Source organism: Canis aureus, chromosome X (genome assembly GCF_053574225.1).
Source record: "Canis aureus isolate CA01 chromosome X, VMU_Caureus_v.1.0, whole genome shotgun sequence".
NCBI lineage: Eukaryota > Metazoa > Chordata > Mammalia > Carnivora > Canidae > Canis > Canis aureus.
In genome coordinates this window covers 14,081,699-14,105,548 of record NC_135649.1, presented here as the reverse complement: position 1 = coordinate 14,105,548, position 23,850 = coordinate 14,081,699, and the positions used below count along the sequence as shown (strand labels likewise).

Below are 23,850 nucleotides of genomic sequence, written 5' to 3'. Positions count from 1 at the left end.
GAGTTCTCTCTAGCTTTCCAAATGAGAGGGTCTTCTGAGAAGATGAAGAATATGCGATGACAACGAGGACTATGGATTTCTTCTTCTTAGGCACTCACAAACTATTCTATCAGCAAGGAAAGAACTTTTCAAGATAACGTACCGTTTGCAAAGAGGACATTTACTTCCAACATGTCCAGGATATCCTCCCCTTTTGTCTCCCTACCCACCAAGCAGTGTGAAATGGACAAGCACTGAACTAACCTCTCTAGAAAAACAAAGGCCATGGATGACTTTTCTGTGTTGACTCTATCAGACGTACCTTTAACATGTGATACCTTTCAGCACGAATGGCAAGAATTTCTTCTATTGAGGGAATATCATCTGGTAGTTCTGTCTCAGCCAGTTCAGTTCCAAAGGACTGTAACATCTGAGCCATTTCTTTCACTGTGAGAGCAAAATTTTCTATAGCCTGCAAAGAGCCAGTGATCCTTTTAGTTCCATGGAAACTGCCAGTACACCAATACCTGGATCAGTAATTGGATTTACTTTTACTTAGCTTTGACAACACACATATACTATGACCTCTCTTCTGCTAAGGAAAGTTGGCATTGCTCTTGGCCATCAACTCTAATTTTGCACCTAAGCCTCTATGAAACGAATGTGAGGTGAAGAGTCTTCTTGAATGTCTTTTATCCAAACTTCTGTACTTATTTCTTGAACAACCTTGAAAATGATTTTTTTAAGTTTATTTATTTTTTCTAGTAATCTCTACAGCCAAGGTGGGGCTTGAACTCATGACCTTGAGATCAAGAGTTGCAGGCTCCTCCAACTAAGCCAGCCAGGCCCCTGAAAACAATTTCTTAAAGATGTCATGTACTGAGAAATTTGTTTTCTGCCTCTGTTTACACCTATCCCATTAAACTCTGCAACTGTTAAACTTTATACTAACTTTATACTAACTTTACTTCTGAAGAGGTGACAACATGGAACCCACTCAACATTCCTTTATTATAGCTTATGAGCAAGCATTAGCACTCCAAACACAGCAATGGACAAAGGTGATGGAGCAACATAACTAGTCACAACAATTCATTCAGGCAGAAGATTGAGACTCTGTTGCCCTCAAGTGTCAAGTAAGGTTGTGCTGTTGATTGTTTCCAAAATCAATTACTCAAAAAAATGGGGGGGTGGGCAACATGTAGAGACCATATAACCCCTATGTGTACCATGTAGCTCAAGGTTATCTGCTCTTTTATTTACAGTTTCATAAGTTACTGAAGGCTAGACACCACTAATTTTGACAATACACTTTTATGTGAGTGAACAGAACTGCTGAATGACAAATAAAAATGAGGAAAATAGAATCCTGATTTAATTAAATGTCATTTCATTCAGAAGGGTTCCCTAATCTCCGGGATTTGAAATGAAGATTCTTATACCATAAATTCACACCTTGAGGCACAGGACCCTTGCCTGTTTGTAAATTTCTAGAACAGAAGAAATCTCTGCTACAAATCTAACTGCCTCAGAAGCATCACTAGAATGAGATTCATAATAGCACTTGCATTTTTTGAGGGCTTCTGATCTCATTTAATCTTCCAAATATCCCTGTGAGCTCAAGTACTATTGTTTCCACTTTACAGTTGGGAAAACTGAGTCAGGAAGGTTAGGTAACTTTTTAAGGTTAGACAGCAAAAAATCAGCAGTGCTAAGATCTAAACACAAACTCTTTGTTTCTTGGAGTTACTAGATGGCCACGGGAGGGGGTGGGCAGAGCATGGTCTCCTTACTCCCTAGGCCTCTCCTTCAATTGTCATCCTCTGTGATTCATCATCAGTTCTAGATATTTCCTATGAAAGAAAGTCAAGATGTTGAATTATATGTGCTTGAAACCTAGGAGCCCCAGAAATCTGTTTTTCCCAAAGAGGAAAAAAATTCTAGAACTAGATTTAAAGGCTAATATGAACTATATAGGCTCTACAGTAAGGGCAAAAGCAACATACATTTCTGAAGATGATCCATTCACTGTGGCAGTACTGCAAGGTGCCGCCTAACTCAGGGGTTAATTGCTTGTCATCAATGTATGTCAGCAAATCACTAACTGAGCTCAGCATAACCACCTATATAAATAAGCAAGAAAGATACTGTTAACTGCCCTTCATGGCACCCCTCCATTCAACTGTACAGTGAACTTTAGCATTCATTAGCACAAAGTAGCTCTTATAAATGGTTCTAACAATTCTCTCCTGTACATCCCCCCCACACACACGTATGCACTACCTCCTTTAAGTAATAACAGTTTTCATTTACAAAACATTTCTCTCCAAAGCAAAATTAATCTACATAGAAACCCAAATACCTAAATCTCCTTGATCTAACATTTTGCACTATTAATGGTCAACCTTCTGAAAGAAGAATGTTATGCCTACAACAAAGCAAGAGCGCTTTATGTAGTAAGCTATAACTTTGGGGGAGGGAATGATCTTTGCAAAAGCATCAGAATTTCTGAGGACTCTCTTCTTAACCCTAAAAATGCATAAAAATAGCTTTTTAAAAGAAGGTCATGGTACTATGAACTAGTTCAGGATGTAAGTTCATGGGAGTCAAACACATAAAACACACACTCCATTTTTTTTTCTAAAAATAAAATGTCTGGAGGGTATTATGCTGAGTGAAGTAAGTCAGTCGGAGAAGGACAAACATTATATGTTCTCATTCATGTGGGGAATATAAATAATAGTGAAAGGGAATATAAGGGAAGGGAGAAGAAATGTGTGGGAAATATCAGAAAGGGAGACAGAACGTAAAGACTGCTAACTCTGGGAAACGAATTAGGGGTGGTAGAAGGGGAGGAGGGCGGGGGGTGGGAGTGAATGGGTGACGGGCACTGGGGGTTATTCTGTATGTTAGTAAATTGAACACCAATAAAAAATAAATTAAAAAAAATAAATATAAGAACAGAAAAAAATAAAATAAAATAAAAATAAAATGTCCAGATTTTGTACACACACACACACACACACACACACATATAACATATGCCATGTCTCTTTTTCAAAATGAATTGCTTGTTACAAACTGATGAGACTATTCCTTTCTTTTAACAACAGAAGCAGAAGACTTTCAGGCATTTCAAGTTTATAGTCTGGGAAGACAAATTCTTTTTCTTTTAAATGCTTTGTGAGCACAGGTAAAACATCAACAGTGTGGTACAAAGCCTTCATGAAAATTAAAGAGATAAAACGTTTAAATAATATACTCTTACTGGTAATTTGAGCATGAAGTCTTCCTGGCTAAATCGAAATCCAATGTCTGTGAAAGTTCGTTGAAGAAAACTGGTAGGACGCAGAACCAAAACTAGGTGCAAGTTCCCAGGAAAGGAAACCTACAGAAAGAAGCAACACGGGAAAGAAAGGAAAAATTGTCAAAACGTGGACTCAACTGAGCATGTAGGCAAAAATATGTAAAGGAAACTCTGAAAGTAATAAAGGCCACCAAAGGGACAAAACTTTAAAAATGGGTATTGATACAATCTAAAAACATGGAAACAGAAATAAAAACTAATGTAAGGTCATCAGATCAGACCCTTGCGATGTCCATGGCATGGCATTTTCTCACACGAAAGTAATTCCTGAGTTACAAAGAATTCTAATTCTTAAGCTTCATTTTAAAGTTAGTCATTTGCACTGGAATTGCACTTATTCCCTGGGAAACAGAATTAGGAGGCAGGCTCCTAGGATAACTCTAAAAGCCAAATGAAGCTTCAACACTGCATGCTTGCACTAAACAAAGAAAGAAACCTGTGCTGTGGAATCATATTTTTATTTTCATCCAAGCAACGTTCACGGAGTTACCGTCTACTTGTTCACTCCATGTGTTTAAGTGCATGATTATCATGCACTGTTAGCATTCGGTGTACCCAGATTAATAAGATGTAGTCCCTACCCAGCTTGCAAGAAAGTGACAGCGTAATAGTGCAATCCATTAGTATCATTAACTCTATAGCCCAGGTTGATCAGTGAAGCAAAGGAATTAGAATAATATGCAACAGGAAGTGGGAGTACAGAGCATCCTACACCTAGGAAGGTTGAAATGGTCTCTTTGAAGCATAAAAAGGAATTAATAGCATTAGAATGTCATTCTGATGCACCAATGTTTCCCCAGTTTCTAGAATACTGACATGCAGTTGTGGTCAAGAAATAATTGCTAAACGATGAGGAGAGCGCTATGCAAAATTAGTGAGACCTAGAACAGTATGGCCCAATATTAATAATAAACCACCACATATCAAATGTGTACTGTGTCCAGTATTTTGCCAACATAATCATAGTTCCTCTTCATAATAATCCTATGAAGCAATTAGGCTACCCTCTTTTACAAAAAAAAAGAAAAAAAGAAAAAAAAAGGCTCAGAGAGTTTAAGTATGATTTGCCCCAGCTGGTGAAGTCTTAATCTGCACCTGGGGTCTGTGTTCTTACTCAATGTACACTACCCCCATCTCTTCCAGGCATCACAGTCAGGAAAGGTAGAGGAAAATGAAGCTGGGGAGTGTAAAAATGAGACTTGGTGCTAGAAAGATGGGCAGGAACCAGATCAGGAAAGTCCTTGGGTTTTTCCCTGGAGGCAAGGGGGAGACTCTAAGAGGCTTTAGGCAGCAGAGCAATATAATCAGATATATGCGTTTTAGAAGGATCACTTTGGTTCTAGGAAAGGACTGGATTTGGACAAGAGTGGAGACAGATGAGTTAGGAAGCTGGTACAGTAATCCCGACCAGGGATGAAGAGTTTCTGAACTGCAGGAAAAGCTGCAGCTATGAGGGTAGGATTTAGGAGGTGCAATGTGCAAGATATGATGATATAATATGTCTGGTAAGAAAGGAGAGGCTGGACCAGTCGCTCGAGTAGCTGGGTGCATGGCACGACCCTTGCTGACAAGGGGAACATGGGAGAGGCAGGGTTTTTTTTTTTAATTTATTAAATTTTTTTTAGTAATCTCGACACCCAACATGGGGCTCAAACTCATGACCCTGAGATAAAGAGTCGCATGCTCTTCAAACTGAGCCAGCCAGGCGCCCCAAGAGAAGCAGGTGTTATGGAGGGGGGTAAGATTCCCCATTCCTGGACCCATTGGGCTGGAAGGGTCAGCAGGAGATCCAGATGATGTCCATCAGACAGACGTGTGTACGAGTCCAGAGGGAAACAAGTCTGGCCTGGAAATGTTGGGTTGGAAGTCATCAGCCCCCCAACAGCCGACTAAAACATAACAAAGACAAACATGACAAGAATGCTTAAAATAAAGCCACTGTTCAGGCATGCCAGACTACTAATAATGGAACAAAACTATAAAAGAAAAATTAATAAGATACGGTGGAGATGGGATATGAGGGAACTCTGCACTTTCTGTGCTCAATTTAGCAAAGAAAATCTACTCTAAAAAAAAAAAATCTATTGAGGTCCCTGGGTGGCTCAGTCAGTTAAGCGTCTGCCTTTGGGTCAGGTCATGATCCTAGGGTCCTGGGGTTGAGCCCCACATTGAGCCCCACATCGGGCCCCCTGCTCAGCGGGGAGTCTGCCTCTCCCTGTGCCTCTGCCCCTCCCCCTGCTTGTGCTCTCTCTCTCTCAAATAAATAAAATCTTTAAAAAAAAAAAAAGTCCATTGACAAAAAGTAACTTTCATTCAGGTATAAAACCTAGATTCTCAGGAAAAACACATTTAAAGCTGGGGGTGGGGGTCGCCTGGGTGGCTCAGTCAGTTAAGCCTCCAACTCTTGATTTCAGCTCAGGTCATGATCTCAGGGTCTTGGGATGGAGCCTCGTGTTGGGCTCTGTACTCAGTGGGGAGTCGCTTCTCTCCTTCTTCCTCTCTCTCTGCTCTTCCTGCTCTCTCTCTAAAATAAATCTTTTTTTAAAAATGGGGATTTTTTTTCTCTCTAAAAAAAAGTCAGGAGGGGGAGTGCCTGGGTGACTCAGTTGAATCAAGCCTCTGACTCTTAATTTCAAATCATGATCATGGTCATGATCTGAGGGTCGTGAGATCAAGCCTCGAGTAGGGCTCTGCACTGGGCGTGAAGCCTGCTTAAGATCCTCTCTCCCCCTCTGCTCCCACTCTCCACTTGCTCACGCTCTCTCTCAGAAGTAAATAAATCAATTAAAACAAAACCGGAGATTTTTTTTAAGATTTTATTTATTTATTCATGAGAGACACAGAGAGAGAGAGAGTGAGGCAGAGACACAGGCAGAGGGAGAAGCAGGCTCCATGCAGAGATCTCAATGTGGGACTCGATCCTGGGACTCCAGGATCACGCCCTGGGCCAAAGGCAGCCGCTCAACTGCTGAGCCACCCAGGGATCCCCCAAAACTGGAGATTTTTAAAATTCAATTTGAAGGGGGCACTTGGGTGGCACAGTCAGTTAGTTAAGGGACCAATTCTCAATTTCAGCTCAGGTCATGATCTCAAGGTCATGGAATCAAGCCCTTCACCGGGCTACACACACACACAGTCTGCTTGGGATTCTCTCTCCTTCTCCCTCTGCCCCTCCTGTTTGTTCTCTCTCTCTAAATAAATAATTTAAAAAATCAATCTGGGGTGGCTCAGTTGGTTAAGTATCTGTCTTCAGCTCAGGTCATGATCCCACGGTCCTGAGATAGAGCCCCACATTGGGCTCCCTGCTCAGCAGGGAGTCTGCTTCTCCCGTGCCCTCTGTCCCTTCCCTCGTTCATGTTCTCACTCTCTTTCTCATTCTCTCTCTCTCTCAAATTAACAAGTAAAACCCTTCTAATATTTTTCAATTAAAAAAAGATTCAATTTGATGGGTGCCTGGCTGGCTCAGGCTCTTTAAAATCAGTTTGAGTTGGTAATAAAACATCAACAGCTAAGTGGCAATGAGAACCAGAGCAGGAAAAAGGACTGAGTGGGAGACTCACAAATAGGTGAAAGAAAAGAGGTTAAATTTAAATCACTAAATTAATCAATGATTGTAAATAGACACAATTGAGGATGGGATGCCCTCATAAAAGAGACCCCAGAGAGATCCCTCACCCCTCTGCCATGTGAAGACACAGAGAAAAGACAGCCGTATATGAACCGGGAAGCAGGCTCTCACCAGACACCAAATCTGCCATCACCCTGATCTTGGACTCCCAGCCTCTAGAACTGTGAGAAATAAGTATCTGTTGTTTAGAAGCTAGGCTGTGGTACTGTTATCGCGGCCCAAACAGAGATAGACTCTTATTAGTGTTAAGATTGGCTCCAAATGCGTGATCCTGGAGACCCGGGATAGAGTCCCACGTCGGGCTCCCTGCATGGGGCCTGCTTCTCCCTCTACCTGTGTCTCTGCCTCTCTCTCTCTCTCTCTCTCTCTGTGTGTCTCTCATGAATAAATGAATAAAATCTTAAAAAAAAAAAGATTGGTTCCAAATGAGAACTGTTATCTTTCTACATGACCTTGCCCTCCCAACACACAGTGATGAGTAGTGGGATGAAAAACTGATGCAAGTAGGACCAAAGTCCTGCCCTGGGATTTTTCAGACTAGTGCTGATGGATAGAAACTTTGAGGGTGCACTTCCAGAGCTACTGGCAGCTGTGACCCCTGCTGCTGGAGGAAGCTCATCTCAAAGAACAAACCCAACATGGATAGAGACTTGGAAGTAGAGACAGAGAGTGCCTCTGCTATGTAACTAACGTGGATCTTATTGTATGTTGAACGTGAGATATACGTACTATAGTTACTGTATGAATGAAAATAATGAATATAAAGACATTCCGTAAACTCTAAAAAAAATAAGACAGTTTTTAAATTTTACCTTGGATTCTTGGATCTAAAGGCAAGTGGGTTTAGGTAGAAAACCTTTGGGATGTCGATAAAGGCTTGCTTGGGGGAGACTCTGACTGAGACTTGTAAGAACCCTGGACGTATTTTTAGATTGAGAGCATAGATTCTACTTCTACCCCATTCACTTGAGGAGTTAACCTTTCCTTCTTCTTCTTCCAACAGGTAAATTCCCAGAATCATTATTATACTTACCTGTCTTGACCCAGCTTGCCTTTTCACTTTTTTATCCTCTTCAATGAAAGTACCCTACCTTCGCCGACACTTCGAGCAAAATTTGTTTTATTCTTTCATAGACTCTAGGTTGACCTGGTCTCATCATCTCTTTCTCTGTGATTTTCCTTAACGTCCTATTCTCTGGTATCGTATAGGAAATCTCTAGATCCAAGGCCTAGGGCTGATCAACTTAAAGCCTGGAATACTCACCCACCTCCCAAATTGTCAGGGGGTACAGAGCAAAAAGCAGGGGGAGGATACTATTAAAACAGAGAAGGCCATGTGGCAACTCTCTGCCTGAGGTAGGGTCCTGGTCTCTAGCCTGCCATTCCTAGAAGAGCTAGGTTGTCCCAGCAGCGAGGTCCAAGGACAACTGGTTACATAGCAGGGAACAAAGTAGAGAGGAAAGAAAAGTAGAACCACTGTCCACAGAATCCACAGGAAAGCAAGTACAGGCAGGGTTTGGGGGTATTCAGCTGCTTATAAGTCAGAGATTTTTATGTTAACTATTTTTTTTAACATTTTAACCATTTTATTTACTTTTTAAAGGTTTTATTTATTCATTTATTTTGAAGTAATCTCTTACATCCAACGTAGTGCTCGAACTCACGACCATGATATCAAGAGCCACACACTCTTCTGACTGAGCCAGCCGGGCACCCCTGTTAGCTGTTTATTAAATCAACTATTGCCTATGCGATCGATGCCTGGGTGGCTGAGTCAGTTAAGCGCCTGCCTTCTGTTCAGGTCATGATCCCAGAGTCTTGGGATCGAGCCCAGCATCAGGCTCCACACTCAGTGGTAAGTCGGCCTGTCCCTATCCCTCGCCCTTCCTGCTCTCGCTCGCGTGCTCTCTCTCTCTCTCAAATAAATAAAATCAGTTATTGCCTATATTTGATAAAGTGGTTTATCCCAAACATTAACACCTGTAAAAAATTCTTCTAAAGATAATTCTAAATTCTAATCAGATCATTCTTAAGGAAAATTTCCTGATTATTTTATCATACATTCTCCCTCCTTAATTCCTTCAAAATGTTTAGTGATTCGCTTGTCACAAAAAGCCCAGAAAAATTAGCATTTTTAAAGAAAATGCATTATCAAGGATGAAAACTTCAGTTATTGCCTGTATAATTACATTTACAATGTTTTTCATTACACGATAATTTTAGAATCTTTATTTTGCTACCATGCAGATCTTCCTAGAACACATGAGCTCTGTTAAACTAATAGCTACTCTCAAATTTAATAGCCATTTGGAGCGATAAATACCTTGTAGGCAATAGCTATGCAACCACCAAACAGCTGGGTAGCACTCATACAACTTCACCTGATTGGTCAGTTATTTTTTTTTAGAAAATGAAGTCATACAGTTCAGACCAGGTATATGGTTTCTATCCCTCACACCCATTAAACGCCATGTGCGAATATAGTGGATTTTTCACCCTCAGCCCCATTTACTTATCCCAAACCTAAACAAGTGCTTGCCATATTGTATAGTTCCAGCAAATCTACAACCTCGCATGAATGACTATATTCATAGCTTTCTCTAGCAAAAAAAAAAAAAAAACTACACAGATGCAGCACAGGGAATACAGAAAATGATATTATATAGTTATATGGTGACAGACAGTAGCTACACTTGTGGTAAACACAGCATAACCCAAAAAGTATCAAATCACTATGTTGTACACCCGAAACGAACGTAACAATGTGTGTCAACTATACTCAAAAACAATATTTTTGGGACACTTGGGTGGCTCAGCAGTTGAGCGCCTGCCTTTGGCCCAGGGCGTGATCCTGGAGTCCCAGGATCGAGTCCCACATTGGGCTTCCTGCATGGAGCCTGCTTCTCCCTCTGCCTGTGTCTCTGCCTCTCTCCCTCTCTGTGTCTCTCGTGAATAAATAAATAAAATCTTAAAAAAAAAAAGAGAGTGAAAAGAGAGTAGAATTTCTGGTTTTGAAAGCTGCAACACTGCAAAGCAAATATCCACAGGCTTGGAAATAGAAATCATATATATAGATCATATTTCACAGAAAAGAATAGTATTTCCATATGAAGACTTGGATCTTGATGTTTCTGTTTCTCTGGTTGAACAGTGAAGAATACAATGATCTCTGGGGAAAAGCCAAAAAGTCTAAGTATTTCCAGAAAGAAGATACTAAGATAATGAAAGGTCTAGACTGGTGCTGAACAATAGTATTTTTGGCAAAGATAACGATGATGGAAACGTTCTCTTAATCAGTGCTTTCTAGTACAGTAGCTACTAGCCATGTGTGGCTATTGAGCTCTTGAAATGTGGCTAATACGACTGAAAAGTAAATATTTTAAATTTTAATTTAAATAGCTACATATGGCGAGTGGCTAATGTAATGGACAACAAAGATCTAGACATCATGACATATAGAAATTTCCTGAAAAAGAAGAAATGCTTACTTTGGATAAGAGAGACTTGAGGAGGGATCCCTGGGTGGCTCAGCGGTTTAGTGTCTGCCTTTGTCCCAGGGCGTGATCCTGGAGTCCCCTGCATGGAGCCTGCTTCTCCTTCTGCCTCTCTCTCTCTCTCTCTCTCTCTCTCTCTCTCATGAATAAATAAATAAATTATTTTTTAAAAAAACAATATTTTTTAAAGTTGTTTTTTAAAGATTTTCTTTATCAGTAATCTCTGTTCTACCGTGGGGCCCGAACTCACAACCCAAGATCAAGAGTCATATGCTCAAAAAAAAAAAAAAAAAAAGAGTCCTATGCTCTTCCAACTGAGCCAGCCAGGTACCCCAAATACAGAATTTTTAAAACACACACACACACACACACACACACACACACATTTATATATACTCAGGATCTCTCCAAGACTTATGGTAGGGGAAAGGAGACTGGCTAGACAGCCAAGGGTGAGAATATTGCTTTTTATTGAAAGCCCTATTATGAGAATTATGAACATGAGCATTATTATGACATTGTGCTAAGTACTTTACATACATTAGGCTCCATTTTTATCCTCATTTCACAACTAGGGAAATTGAGTGTGGTAGGCAAAATAATGATGTCCACGTCTGAATCCCTGGAGCTTATAAATATGTTACTTTATAAGGCAAAGGGGACTTTGTAAATATGATTAAGGATCTTGAGATGGGGAGATAGTCTCGGCTTATTGGGGTGGGAATAATGTAATCACAAAGATCCTTATTAAGCAAAGAGGGAGGCAGGAGAGTCAGATAAGATGTGACAACAGAAGCAGAGGTCAGTGATGCAGGGCCATGAGCCAAGGAATCCGGGCAGCCACTAAAAGCTGGAAAAGTAAAAAAAAAAAAAAAAAAAAAAAAAAGGATTATCCTTTAGAGCTTCCAAAAGGAACACTAACTGCCCTGCTAACACATTTCTTTTAGCCCAGTGAGACTAATTTTGGACTTCTGATCCCAGAACTGTTAATAGGATACATCTGTGCTGTTTTGAGCTGCTAAGTAAGCTTGTAGTTAAGTTGTTATAGCAGCAATAGGAAACCAATACACTGAGAACTTCTAGCTTGTGAGAGCCAGACTCTTTCATGGGCTAGGATTGAAAAATAAAAATATGAATTTTTTCATTTCAGCTTCCCTTCCCCTGGAGAAACTCCTAATAGATAGAAAAAGGTGCAACAGGAAGAATTTGGAGAAGCATGAGCAAAGATGGTACAAGGATCAGGTTCAAGGTCAAGAGTCTAAACCTGAAACCTACAGCAAAGGTAACAAACATGAATGCCTACCATGTGTTAGGGGGATGGCATAAACACATACAGTAGGCAGGGTGTAATCACAAGACAGCCTGAATGAGGTAGAAAATGACAACTCACACTCTTCCCAGGTGATGAGGAATAATAGGAAATGGGGGGGATGCTGGCGAACTGGAAAGCATCGGGGGTTGGGAAAGGGAGGGCCCTCACTAGCCAGTTTTGGCTAAATGTGAGATGGAAAGGTGGGCTTTGTCAAATCACTGATTTCTCAAAAGAAGCCAGAAATCCAAACTTATGTGAAACCTCAGGATTTTTAAAGAAGGTAAACAAGTTCAAAGTTCCTTAAAAAACAAACAAAACACATGTTTGTGTTTAAACACATTTGTCTAGGGGATGCCTGAGTGGCTCAGTGGTTGAGTGTCTGCCTTCGGCCCAGGGCCTGATCCTGGAGTCCCAGGATCAAGTCCCACATCGGGCTCCCTGCATGGAGCCTGCTTCTCCCTCTGCCTGTGTCTCTGCCTCTCTCTCTCTCTCTCTCTCTTTCTCTCTCTCTCTCTGTCATGAATAAATAAAATATTTTTAAAAAGAACAGATTGCATGTACTTGAGTGCGCATACACATAGGTATACAGAGGGCCTTTTTTCTATATGCAGATATTTGTCTACAAGTTTCAAGACAACCCATTTTAAAACTGGTGTTTAAATGAACAAACAGCCTATCGCCTATCATAAGGAGTATCAGATGCACATATCTCATAGCAAAGATAACTCAAGACCACTGAGCTTTTCCATTTCAGTTTGGGGATACAGTGTTTCTAAATTCTTTGGTATGCTGCTTTAAGAATCTCTAATCTGTATGGTTATATAAACATGAAAAGGCACAATTTCTATTTTCTCCAAAATCAAACCCTGCATATTTAAGACCATAAATCGCTTTTGAGAACCTGTCAAAAGAGCAAAAGGATGTGGGCAAAGGTCAGCCTTATTTTATTTTTATTTTTATATTTAAAAAAAGCATGAGAGAGGAAACAGCATTGCTTTTAGCTTTTGCAGGCATTTTTTTGGGGGAGTTTCAACATGTGACTGCTTAAAGGCATCTCAGTAAAATGAGTATGCTTCCCATCTTCACGGGGCTCAGAGCTATTTCTGCAGTCACGGTGCATGGCCCCATCCCAGCCCTCCCCACCACTCCGCAGCGGCTCTTATCGGGTCTTCAAGTGAATGGACACAGAATTAGCTATCTGTCCCCTTTTCCGCCTGGAGAAGATTTATTCCCTTCCCAAGCCTACCCTCACATTCTCCAGTTACATGGCCCTTATAGCAGAAGGACAGCAATCACAACAAAAGGCATAAACCCAATGCATTATTTCACTACAAAAGTCTGGAAATTAACCTCATTTAACTCCTTTGTGTCATATCTAAGGGAAGCAACTCATATGCCCTACACACACTTGTCCGTTATTCTAGTTATTTCTTTCAAAATGTTTTATACATCATAATAAAAGTTCAGTTCCTTTACTATAAAACAACTTATATGACCACAGACTTTTTCTTTCTTTCTTTCTTTTTTCTTTCTTTTTTCTTTCTTTCTTTTCTTCTTTCTTTCTTTCTTTCTTTCTTTCTTTCTTTCTTTCTTTATCTTTAGGGCAAGAAAATGCAGTAACAGTCAGAGGGAACCATTGACGGAAAGCCTAGGGCATACGTGCCAGGCTTGGGATGTATATTATCCTACGTAGCCTTGGTAACATTGCAGTGAGGTAGGTATTTGTGGTCTTTTTACACATGAGCAAAGTGAAGTATGGAGTGGGGCAGGAACCAATATTTGAGCTAGTGAGTTGTGGCCCTCGGGCCTACGTGAATCCTAAGGGGAAGCCCTTTCCAAGACATGTCACACTTTCCGGGACAGGTACTTAACGTAGATTGAATGCACACTCAGACTTGCTGCCTCACATTTAGGAATGTGAGGCATCTACAAAATGGGACAAATGTTAATGGTCAAAACCAATGGCTGGAAACAATTTAGCATCGTCGAGCCCACTGAACAGAGAGCCCACTGAACATAATCCAATATGGCAAGAGAAAGAATGTTGAGTTGTAGGCATGGGATTGATCTTGATAAGGTCCAAGCTCCTCAGAATACACTGGGGAAAATCCCATGACCTCAAACCAATGTCATGAACTACTTCCACACTCCTCCCATACCCCACCCTTAAAGAGTACAGGAGGTAGGAGTTACCCCACAGACCACCCAACAACTTGCCCCGTGACCTCAGGGGCAGAACAGGCCTGGGCAATACTCCTTCCTTGAGGTTTGCCCTTCTTGTCACGTATCTGTTCTCATCCCCTCCCTCCCAATGGCCACAGTCATTGCAATTTCCACCAAGTAACGGGTTTAGTTCTCTCTTGGGACTTTAAATCCACTGTCTCATCCTCTCAGGTGCTACCTATCATAGTCCCCAAATCAGTCCAACTCCAGAGACCCCGCAAGGTCAAACCACTGCATCACCAGTGAGTTTCATATTTTTCACTCTGGTCAAGCCTACCCATGTAAACAGAACAAATGTATCTTCCACTTTAGTTCTGGGCTGTGGACTTAATCCAATAAATTCCATTTTAAGGTATGTATTCTTAGGGGCCACTTAAAGTAATTCACTTAAGAGAAAAATGGAGGACAGAAACAAAGAAATGTAACACAAACATATGATCTTGCTTCGGGTCCAAACCAATGTGGTCTTCGTGAAGACTTCTTCACCACCTAGAACTTCTTTCATAATAGTTATTTACGAACATGTCCTACCTTCTCAAACTAGATTGAGAGCCCTTTCAGCTCAGGAGCCATGCCATGGTGACCTTTGTAATCTATACTGTGTGCAGCACACACAGTAGTAGACTAGATGGGTATATTCAGTGAGTACTTGTGTGCTGTATTTATTTGTGTGTATATTAACATATGTGCATATAGATGAAATTGAGTTTGGCCCTGAGAGACCTATGTGTATAAAAGAATTAGGAACTTTCAGAAAGCATATATCAGTTACTTTTGACAACAAAAGTACCAATGCCAGCTGCACCTAATACCGCAACGCACAGACACAGGCATTTCTTGTGCACTATAAATTGCCTGCTAAAAGTCTGAAACTATTTGTTCCTATAGTACAAAATCATGCATAGAGCTGCAGGTACAATTCTGTCAAAATAAAAAGATCCATACCCTAAACTGTAATCTCAAAAATATGATTCTGTCCTAAAAGCTTTATTAGAAAATAAATTGTTTACTCACCCATTGATGCCAACCCTCATTCAACAACAAGAAACTCTTAACTGGTTTAGCTCCCTTATCATTTTTCATTCCAAATGTCATTTTTTTCCTAAGGCTGATTTTTACTTTCTTATGTTTGTGTCTGTTGTCTCGATTTTTTTTTAATGAGCAAGTATTATGTTTTAAATCATAACATCAATAACGGTAACTTAAGTTCTCAAAGAAAAAGAGTGGCATTTAAATCCTTGTTGATGACCAGTCGTTAAATTAGCTAGTGTTCTTTCACATGTCCCCCAAATATATCTAAATATCACTTTAGAAATTTGCTGAGAATTGAGTATACATGTGAGCCAATGAAGAGAAAATTTAGCTAGAAAAGTGTTTGAGGGGCACCTGGGTGGCTCAGATGGTTAAGTGTCTTCCCTTCTGGCAGCCCGGGAGGCTCAGTGGTTTAACACCGCCTTCAGCCCAGGGCCTGATCCTGGAGACCCAGGATCAAGTCCCATGTCAGGCTCCCTGCATGGAGCCTGCTTCTTCCTCTGCCTGTCTCTGCCTCTCTCTCTCTCTCTCTCTCTCTCATGAATAAATAAAATTTTTTTTAAAAAGTGTCTTCCCTTTGGCTCAGGTCATGATCCCAGGGTCCTGGAATCAAGCACCGCATGGGGGGGGGGGGGGTCCCTGCTCAGCGGGGAGTCTGCTTCTCCCTCTCCCTCTGCCCCTCCTCCCACTCATGCTCTCTCCCTGTCTCTGTCTAATGAAAACAAAAATCTTTCTTTAAAAAAAGTATCTGAGGGGATCCCTGGGTGGCTCAGCGGTTTGGCGCCTGCCTTTGGCCCAGGGCGTGATCCTGGAGTCAGGGAGTCCCGGGATCGAGTCCCACGTCGGGCTCCCTGCATGGAGCCTGCTTCTCCCTCTGCCTGTGTCTCTGCCTCTGTCTCTGTGTGTGTGTGTGCGTTTTTCATGAATAAATAAATAAATTGTTTTAAAAAGTGTCTGAAATCTATCTGAAAGAAGAGATCTCTAAATTCTAGTCTATAATGAAAAAGCGGGTCACTTCCCCCCCTCCTTAAAAAAAAGTTGTCAACAGGCTAGAATTCTGCATCTTTAAAGTTTGAATCTGGAGAACAAATGAAATCCGGAAGATTTCAAATCATCCCACTTAAAATGTTTCACTTGAACACCCAGGAACACCCAGGAAGGGCTGCCTTTTCAGATGCTGATGAAGTCGCCTCCAGACCTGTCCATGATCTCATACCCTACTTGACCATGGTGAAAGAAAGCAGGCGTCTCTTTGTTAGAGATTATTTTCGCTGGTGGCTTAAAGCTGCTCTGCCAAACGATTCAAGACTGTTCATATGGTCTTAAACAAATAACAGGGCTAAAGAGGCTTCCTCATCCACCCGACCACATTTAGATTCCGAGATCACATTCAACCTCCTTGACTCCTTTACGTTTCCCGGTCAATACCACAGTCATCGCATCAATGCAATTCATGCAAATACCAGTCTCCATTCCCTCCATCTGTCCTTAAAAGCCCCGTGCAGCATCGGTGTGCGCTATAGCACCATATGCTGCAGCATCCCTGCACTTGAACTTGGGGATGTCGGCTTTCCAGGACTGCAGGCAGAGCCCTTACCGCATTCCTCCTGAACCTCATCTTGCCTCTCGGGGGAGTTGCCTCTGCCATCTCGCCTATACACAAGAACACTCTTCTTTTCCAATTGTCAACGCGACATTGATGAAATACGAGCTGCTTCTTGGGTCGTATCTAAAAGCGGCAGCCAAAAATCTCTATCAAACAAAGCTCCCGGAGCTGCTTCCATTACCACCGTGGCAGCGCTGCAAAAACCCCACTCTCCCTGATTAGTCAGCTGACCGAGCCTTCCCGGCTGCTCATTGTCATTCAGACTTGACACGGTCCCCCGACTGCTTAGCCAGATTACACCTTGGAGACTAGCTCGTGCTGGGCTGCTGGAGAGAAGATCCAGAAGATCGGGCCCGTCCTAAGAGTGAAGGAAGGAAAAGGAAAAAACACACACACACACACACACACACACACAAAGACTCTCCTCCTAGGGGCTTGATGGGACTGGCTTTCTCCTCTGTGCAGTTTGATTTTTAAGGTGGAATGCTGAGAATCTTTGTGAAGGTAGTATTAACCCATATCTTTATTCTGGTCCCACCCCGATCGGGAACTTAAAATTCACTTCAGGATTTGGTTTGGGGTTTTTTTTGTGTGTGTGTGGTTGTTAATTGTTAATTCAGAGTTTAAGCCTTGTGGAAGGTTGATATTGTGAGATTTTGATAATGATTGAGAAAGAACACACAACCTTTCTAATATGGATAGGATTCTCTCCCAAATGGGACATTTCCCCAAATTGTAGAACTGAAAAAAAAAAAAAAAAAGAATCTTGTCTCCCGGGGCTCCTGGGTGGCTCAGTTCATTGAACAGCAGTCTCTTGGCTTCAGCAGCTCAAGTCATGATCTCAGGATCCTGGGATTGAGCCCCACTTGGAGCGTGGGCTCAGCCCAGTTTGCTTGGGATTCTTTTGCTCTTCTTCTCCCTCCCCCTCTGCCCCTGCCCCTGCTTGCACTTGTTCTGGCTCTAAAATAAATTGAAACTTGATGGTATGAGCACTGGGTGTTATTCTATATGTTGGCAAATTGAACACCAATAAAAAATAAATTTATAAAAATAAAAATAATAAAATAAAATAAATTGAAACTTTGTAAAACAAAATCTTGTTTCCCATCATTTATTAAAAAGTGTAACCCAACTGCATAGTTTGTTTTGGAATTTACGAATTAAGGTCTTCAAATTGAGTTGTATGATTAATTTAAAGATAATTGTTTAAAGTAATATACCAAAGATAGTTACATCTATCTACACAACGGCAATTTATACCAGAAATCCTTTCTGAATACGACTTTTGCCCTTGAAATTTGCTTGCATTCAATATTTATCTTTAATACTGGGACACCTGAGTGGCTCAGTGGTTAAGGTCCCAGGGTCCTGGGATCGAGTCCCACAGGCAGCCTGCTTCTCCCTCTACCTATGTCTCCGCCTCTCTCTCTCTCAATCTCTCTCTCTCTCTCTCTCTCTCTCTCTCTCTCTCTCTCGATGTCTCTCATAAATAAATAAAACCTTTAAAAAAATTTTTAAGAATTTATCTTTAACGCAAACACTGCCCAATGGCTAGCATTGGTTGAGGTGTAATCCATGTGCTGGAGTATGAGTATTGAAGCTATACCACAAGTAGAAACATTTTACATGCTAAAAAGAAACAACACTTGTTACATGTCATCATCAATGGTGACCCCAATCTTGCTTAGCACCATCGATTTGGCAGTTAAGACAATGAAAGGACCCTGAGTGTCAAGCTCTATGATGAACATGGTTCATACTTTCCCACTGAAAGACCATCCTTGGGGAGGGATGCCTGGGTGGATCAGCAGTGGAGCATCTGCCTTCAGCTCAGGGCGTGATCCTGGGGTCCAGGACTGAGTCCTGCATCGGGCTCCTTGCATGGAGCCTGCTTCTCTCTCTGCCTGTGTCTCTGCCTCTCTCTGTGTGTCTCTCATGAATAAATAAAATCTTAAAAAAAAAAAGACCATCCCTAGGGAAACAGAAAGGGGAGCTTTGCCTCCCAAGAAACAAATCATCATTGCTCTGTTGACCCCCCCATCAGTAGGATCAAGACCAAATCTTCTATTTTGATTTTAGAAAAAATAAGACCTGGGCAGCCCGGGTGGCTCAGCGGTTTAGTTCTGCCTTTGGCCCAGGTCATGATCCTGGAGACCCGAGATCGAGTCCCATGTCGGGCTCCCTGCATGGAGCCTGCTTCTCCCTCTGCGTGTGTCTCTGCCTCTCTCTCTCCCCCTCTCTGTGTTTCTCATGAATAAATAAATAAAACCTTAAAAAAAAAAAGAAAAAAGAAGACCTGCTCCAAGCGGCCTATTTGATTAATAAAAATAAGACCTTAACAAAAATTAATGCCATGTGCCAAATGGTCACTCAATGAAAATTAATTTAATCAAGCAGATAGTTTTGGCCAAAAGAAAAAAGCTGGGCTGTGTAATAAGGAAGGTTTTATTCTCACAAGTGTTATATATTTAGTATAGAAGAATCATAAACTGAAATCTCAATAAGCCCAAGGATGGATCTTAAAAGTCCAGAGCAAGGTAAATAGCTTTTACTTAACTTTGCCCCATTGGCAGGGCTCAATGGTACATCCTGGGCAGATTTGCTCTCTCCAAAAGGATTTTACTTTTTTTCTGAAAAACACTATATGTATTTGTCTATCCACAAGTCATTTGGAAAAGGATAGAAAGCAGCAGGTGGGAAGTGCACCAACTGAAGTTCATGAAAATTCAATTCTTGCTCCGCCTCTTTTTGTTACTGAGCTATTTGACCTTGGATCCATCACAAAACCTTCCCCCAAGTGTGTAATTCCCTCATTTATAAGACAATTATAATAATACCCACCTGCAGGACTTAATCAGGAAATAGAATCAACATTAATAAAAGTGAACACTTTTGAAAAAGCAAAAACATATTAGATGAAGTCAAGGTTTTGCTATTTTATTTTAGTAACTTGTGTAAATTTGGTGTTCGCTCTTCTCTCCATTGCTTATCATTACACACTTCTGTTAAGGACATAAACAAAAAAACCACTTTGCTGATTTGCTCAAGATGAAGAACAATTCAAGCTGGGTATGAAAATAATGATCTCATACATTTTATCACGTGAGTGCCAGTCTATTTCTTATGCCCGTTAGCTAGGTTAGTATAGCAAAAAGAACACTGGCTCAGAAGTCCAACAATCTAGATTTCTGTCTTGCCTTCACAGCTAAATCAACTTCCTCTGGTGAGAGTGGCCTCCCGTGTCAGTCAGGAGACAAAGAATTTCTGATGATTGATGATGTTGGACTTGCAAAGAAAGAAATACATTGATTCCGGGCTACTCTGCTCTGACAGAGGAAGTTAGCCCCATGGTACCTCTACAGACAGCCCCAATCTTGCCAGCTCAGTAATATATGGGTTCCTCACCTCCCTCCTCTTCTATGAAGAAGTGTCAGATAATGTCACTGTAATCCAGATGAGCCTAATAATCTGAAAGATCACCTTGGCTATGTGCAGGGTGGCAGCTCTCATATTTTTCTCTTAGGGAAACGGTTTTCTTTATCTAGGTCTTGGGAAGCCGGGGGCTAGATTCTGAAAGGGGAGATAAGTCATATTGCAGTTGAGTCACTTCCCTACTCTATCTTAGGGGGAGAAATGTCTAGAAAGACATATATCGAAATGTTTAAAAGTGTTTTATTTATGGATGGCTGAATTACCAATTATTGCTTTAAACTTTCTTTTTTATACTTTTCCATATAGAGTAAGTATACAATAGAGCTATTTCCATTTAAAAAAAAAGCTCCCATAAAAACTTGCCTTGCTCTGAAAGGCATAGGGAACCATGAGTCTCTTCTCACTCATCCCTTGAATCACTAACTACTCATTCTTTCCCATTATGTTTTATTTTGGATGAGTTGTTTAGCTCAATCTCCTCTATCAACACTTCTTCCCACTTTCTCATCTCACCATCTCATCTTTTTTTATTGTTTCCATTGTTGTTTCCATCACTTTTATTGTCTTCATTGTCTAGTATCAAAATACTCTGCACTCCCACAAACAGAAAGTATCATGTAAAATAAAAATAAAAAGTTACAGTAGAATGCATTGGTGCTTACTGAGATTTTCTGGAGAGAAATTTTGAGAGAAGACCACGTATCCAATCTTCGATCAAGAATAATGGTAAACCGGGAATCAGATCCATTTTGCCTGCAAGATAAGAGGATATCATGTTTTTCTTAGTAACTACCCAAATTTGCTAGGTTGTGTCCTTAATTCTGACTCTTTTTTGTTTACACTTGATGTCTTAACTGAAGATAAATTTGGATTGGGAAAGCTATCACAAAGTGCTACACTGGAAAACCAATTTAATTCCATGTTCTACTACTCAATATTTAAAATTTCTTTTTTGGCACTAACATCATTCTTTTAAATAGTCGAATGATAGCATAATGCAGACAGTTCACTAAAATGAATTTGGCATACTGCAATTTCAGGTATGAGAAAACTTTATAGACAGCTACCCTCCATGATATCAGATTTAACCTTTCATGGTAATGGATCAAGAGCCAATGATCCATCCATTCATTTATTCACTCAGAAAAACACTATTAAATATAGGTTTCTATGTCGTCTGTTCCTTGAGAAGCAGTTTAACGAATAATAAAACTTTTATTTGCCCTAAAAAGACCTAAAAGACTTTCAAGCTTTAAGGGATACACTACAAATTCAGTTTTCTGTGACTTGATTTTTTTTTGTTCATAAAACTCTTCATATTTTTATCATTGTAGATTTGTGGCCTCTTAGTCTTCAGGGTTAATAAATGGAAAATGTCTCCTTTAAAAATTTTGTTTTCAACCTAAATATAATCTTCAGGGATCCCTGGGTGGCGCAGCGGTTTGGCGCCTGCCTTTGGCCCAGGGCGCGATCCTGGAGACCCGGGATCGAATCCCACATCGGGCTCCCGGTGCATGGAGCCTGCTTCTCCCTCTGCCTGTGTCTCTGCCTCTCTCTCTCTCTCTGTGTGACTATCATAAATAATTTTTAAAAAATAAATAAATAAATAAATATAATCTTCAAGGAAGCTTTTGAAACTTACCTTTTAAAGCATTCTAGCCTCAAATGATTTCTAATATCAAGAAGTTCCTCCTAACCAATTCCAATATCACTTTTGAGTCTATTTAACATTTGGTCTTCATATTTTACCCTTGGAAGAATAGCTACCTTCACTCTGGGCTAGAGGATTTCCTTTTAGGCAAATCAAAGGCTTAAAGTATGATCATTTTCAACCTACATTTTTCTTCAGGAAGGCAAATATTTCTAGACTCCCGATTTTGTTTCCATAGATCCTCAGTATAATTTTTATAGCAATTTAGGTAGCTGTCGGCTTTCCCTTGTAAGTTTTATTTCTTATCTACTCTGAAGAGGAGTCTTATAATCACTTACAATAATAACAGTCACACTAAAAAGAAGCCATTTTTCTGTTATTACATTAAATTGGGTATCCAACACATAACAAATCGAAAAACATGTAATGAAATGCTATACCTTGCAATAGATGTCAAATAAGTCAGCACCTTTGCTATCACTTCTTCTGGTACACATCTGAAATTACAATTTTCTGGAAAAGTAATGATCCAAGCATTATCCTTTCCCCGGCCACCTAAAACAACACAAAAATAAGTCAACCAATTTAACAATTCACATGACTACAATGCAAGAACTGAGGATTTGAGAGGGGCAGTTTGGGGCCAATGTAACTTTTATAAGGATGATGGTCTCCACAAAAATCAAAATGGCACCATGCTCCTGACTAAGTCAAAAGAGTAGCTAAGGGACACCTGGGTGGTTCAGTTGGTAGAGTATTTGACTCTTGATCTCAGAGCCTTTTTTTTGTTAAAGATTTTATTATTTATTTATTCATAAGAGACAGAGAGAGAGAGCAAGAGGCAGAGACACAGGCAGAGGGAGAAGCAGGCTCCATGCAGGGAGCCCGATGTGGGACTCTATCCCGGGTCTCCAGGATCACACCCTGGGCCGAAGGCGGTGCTAAACCGCTGAGCCACTCGGGCTGCCCTTGATCTCAGAGTCTTGAATTCAAACCTCACACTGGGTGTGGAGTCTACATTAAAAAAAAGAAAGAAAAAAGTAGCCGAGTAGTTTCTAAATGAAAACAGAATGTAAGAAAAAAAGAAAGAAAGAGAGAGAAAGCAAAATAAGTGATTATAGTCAGAAATTTTGATGAAATGAATATAATAAATATAATTAAAAACACAGCTGACCCCTCATATTGGACAACTGAGGATACTGGGAAATAACTGTTTCTATACCAATGCTATGGGCCTAAATTCAAACCAGGTGATTTGATATAATCAACCATTTACAGCTATGGTGAGTCTGAAAGAATACAGGATATAAGCTACAGGAAATAAGTGATGTTCTAATGGATTTGTGAAAAAAACAATATAAGCAGTAATAGCAACAATCGTATAGGACTTTTACTAATGCAAAGAAACAAAGACCATAAATTCTCTTTGGGTTAAAATTCAGCATGCACCCTATGCTACAGCCCTCGACACAGCCCAGAGGATAAGGAAAATTGAGAATTAAAGCCACCTAAGTAAAGGGATGAGCCATATAAATGTTTACGGTCCCACTGTATAGACGACCCAACAACTGAGCACAGAGGATGTGCTCAGTAAATATTTAGTGCTAAATGGAAGTTTAAGGATTATTTTAGGAAAGTTATTAGGGAGGTCTTTGAATTAAGCTTGCTAATAGAAATTTTTTGATAAGTTTAGTTGTAATTCTCATTTGGCTGAATTTAAGTGAAAAAAGATGTAAGGATATGAAAAAAATTCAATGTTCAATAAAAATATGACAATGGCAGGGCACCTGGCTGGCTCAGTTGGAAGAGCATGTGACTCTCGACCTTGGGGTTGTAAATTCAAACCCCACGTTGGGTGTAGATTACTAAAATAAATAAATAAATAAATAAATAAATAAATAAATAAATAAATAACTTTAAAAAAATAAGACAATGGCAAAGGAGATAAAGTGAACTGAAAAATAACCCAAAAGAAAGCAAAACTGGAGGGGAAAAAAAAGAACTAATGGGACACATAGAGAACAAATAGTAAGATATATCACATTAAATATAAGTAATCTTGACATCCCAATTAAAAGTTAGAGATGATCAAATTGGATAAAAATGTCCAAGGCCCAACTATATAC

The 23,850-nt window shown here is 40.3% G+C and overlaps 1 protein-coding gene across 8 annotated transcripts in view; it reads right to left on the bottom strand.

Moving 5' to 3' along the window:
* The window catches only part of MCF2 (MCF.2 cell line derived transforming sequence), a 100,250-nt gene that overhangs the window by 53,957 nt on the left and 22,443 nt on the right, over positions 1 to 23,850 (bottom strand). For 6 of the 8 annotated variants that reach the window (XR_013375194.1, XR_013375195.1, XM_077890155.1 and 3 more), the window contains exons 3-7: positions 22,165 to 22,279; positions 20,736 to 20,826; positions 3,248 to 3,367; positions 1,986 to 2,102; positions 302 to 451 (exon numbers count right to left, since the gene is read on the bottom strand). Coding sequence is in view for 6 of the 8 variants with exons in the window: in XM_077890155.1 (XP_077746281.1) it covers positions 302 to 451; positions 1,986 to 2,102; positions 3,248 to 3,367; positions 20,736 to 20,826; positions 22,165 to 22,279 (593 nt within the window). In the remaining 2 variants the exon portion in view is untranslated. Of the gene's footprint in view, positions 1 to 301; positions 452 to 1,985; positions 2,103 to 3,247; positions 3,368 to 16,632; positions 17,081 to 20,735; positions 20,827 to 22,164; positions 22,280 to 23,850 lie in introns of those variants that run through there. The other 2 variants (XM_077890159.1, XM_077890161.1) reach the window with 2 other exon arrangements.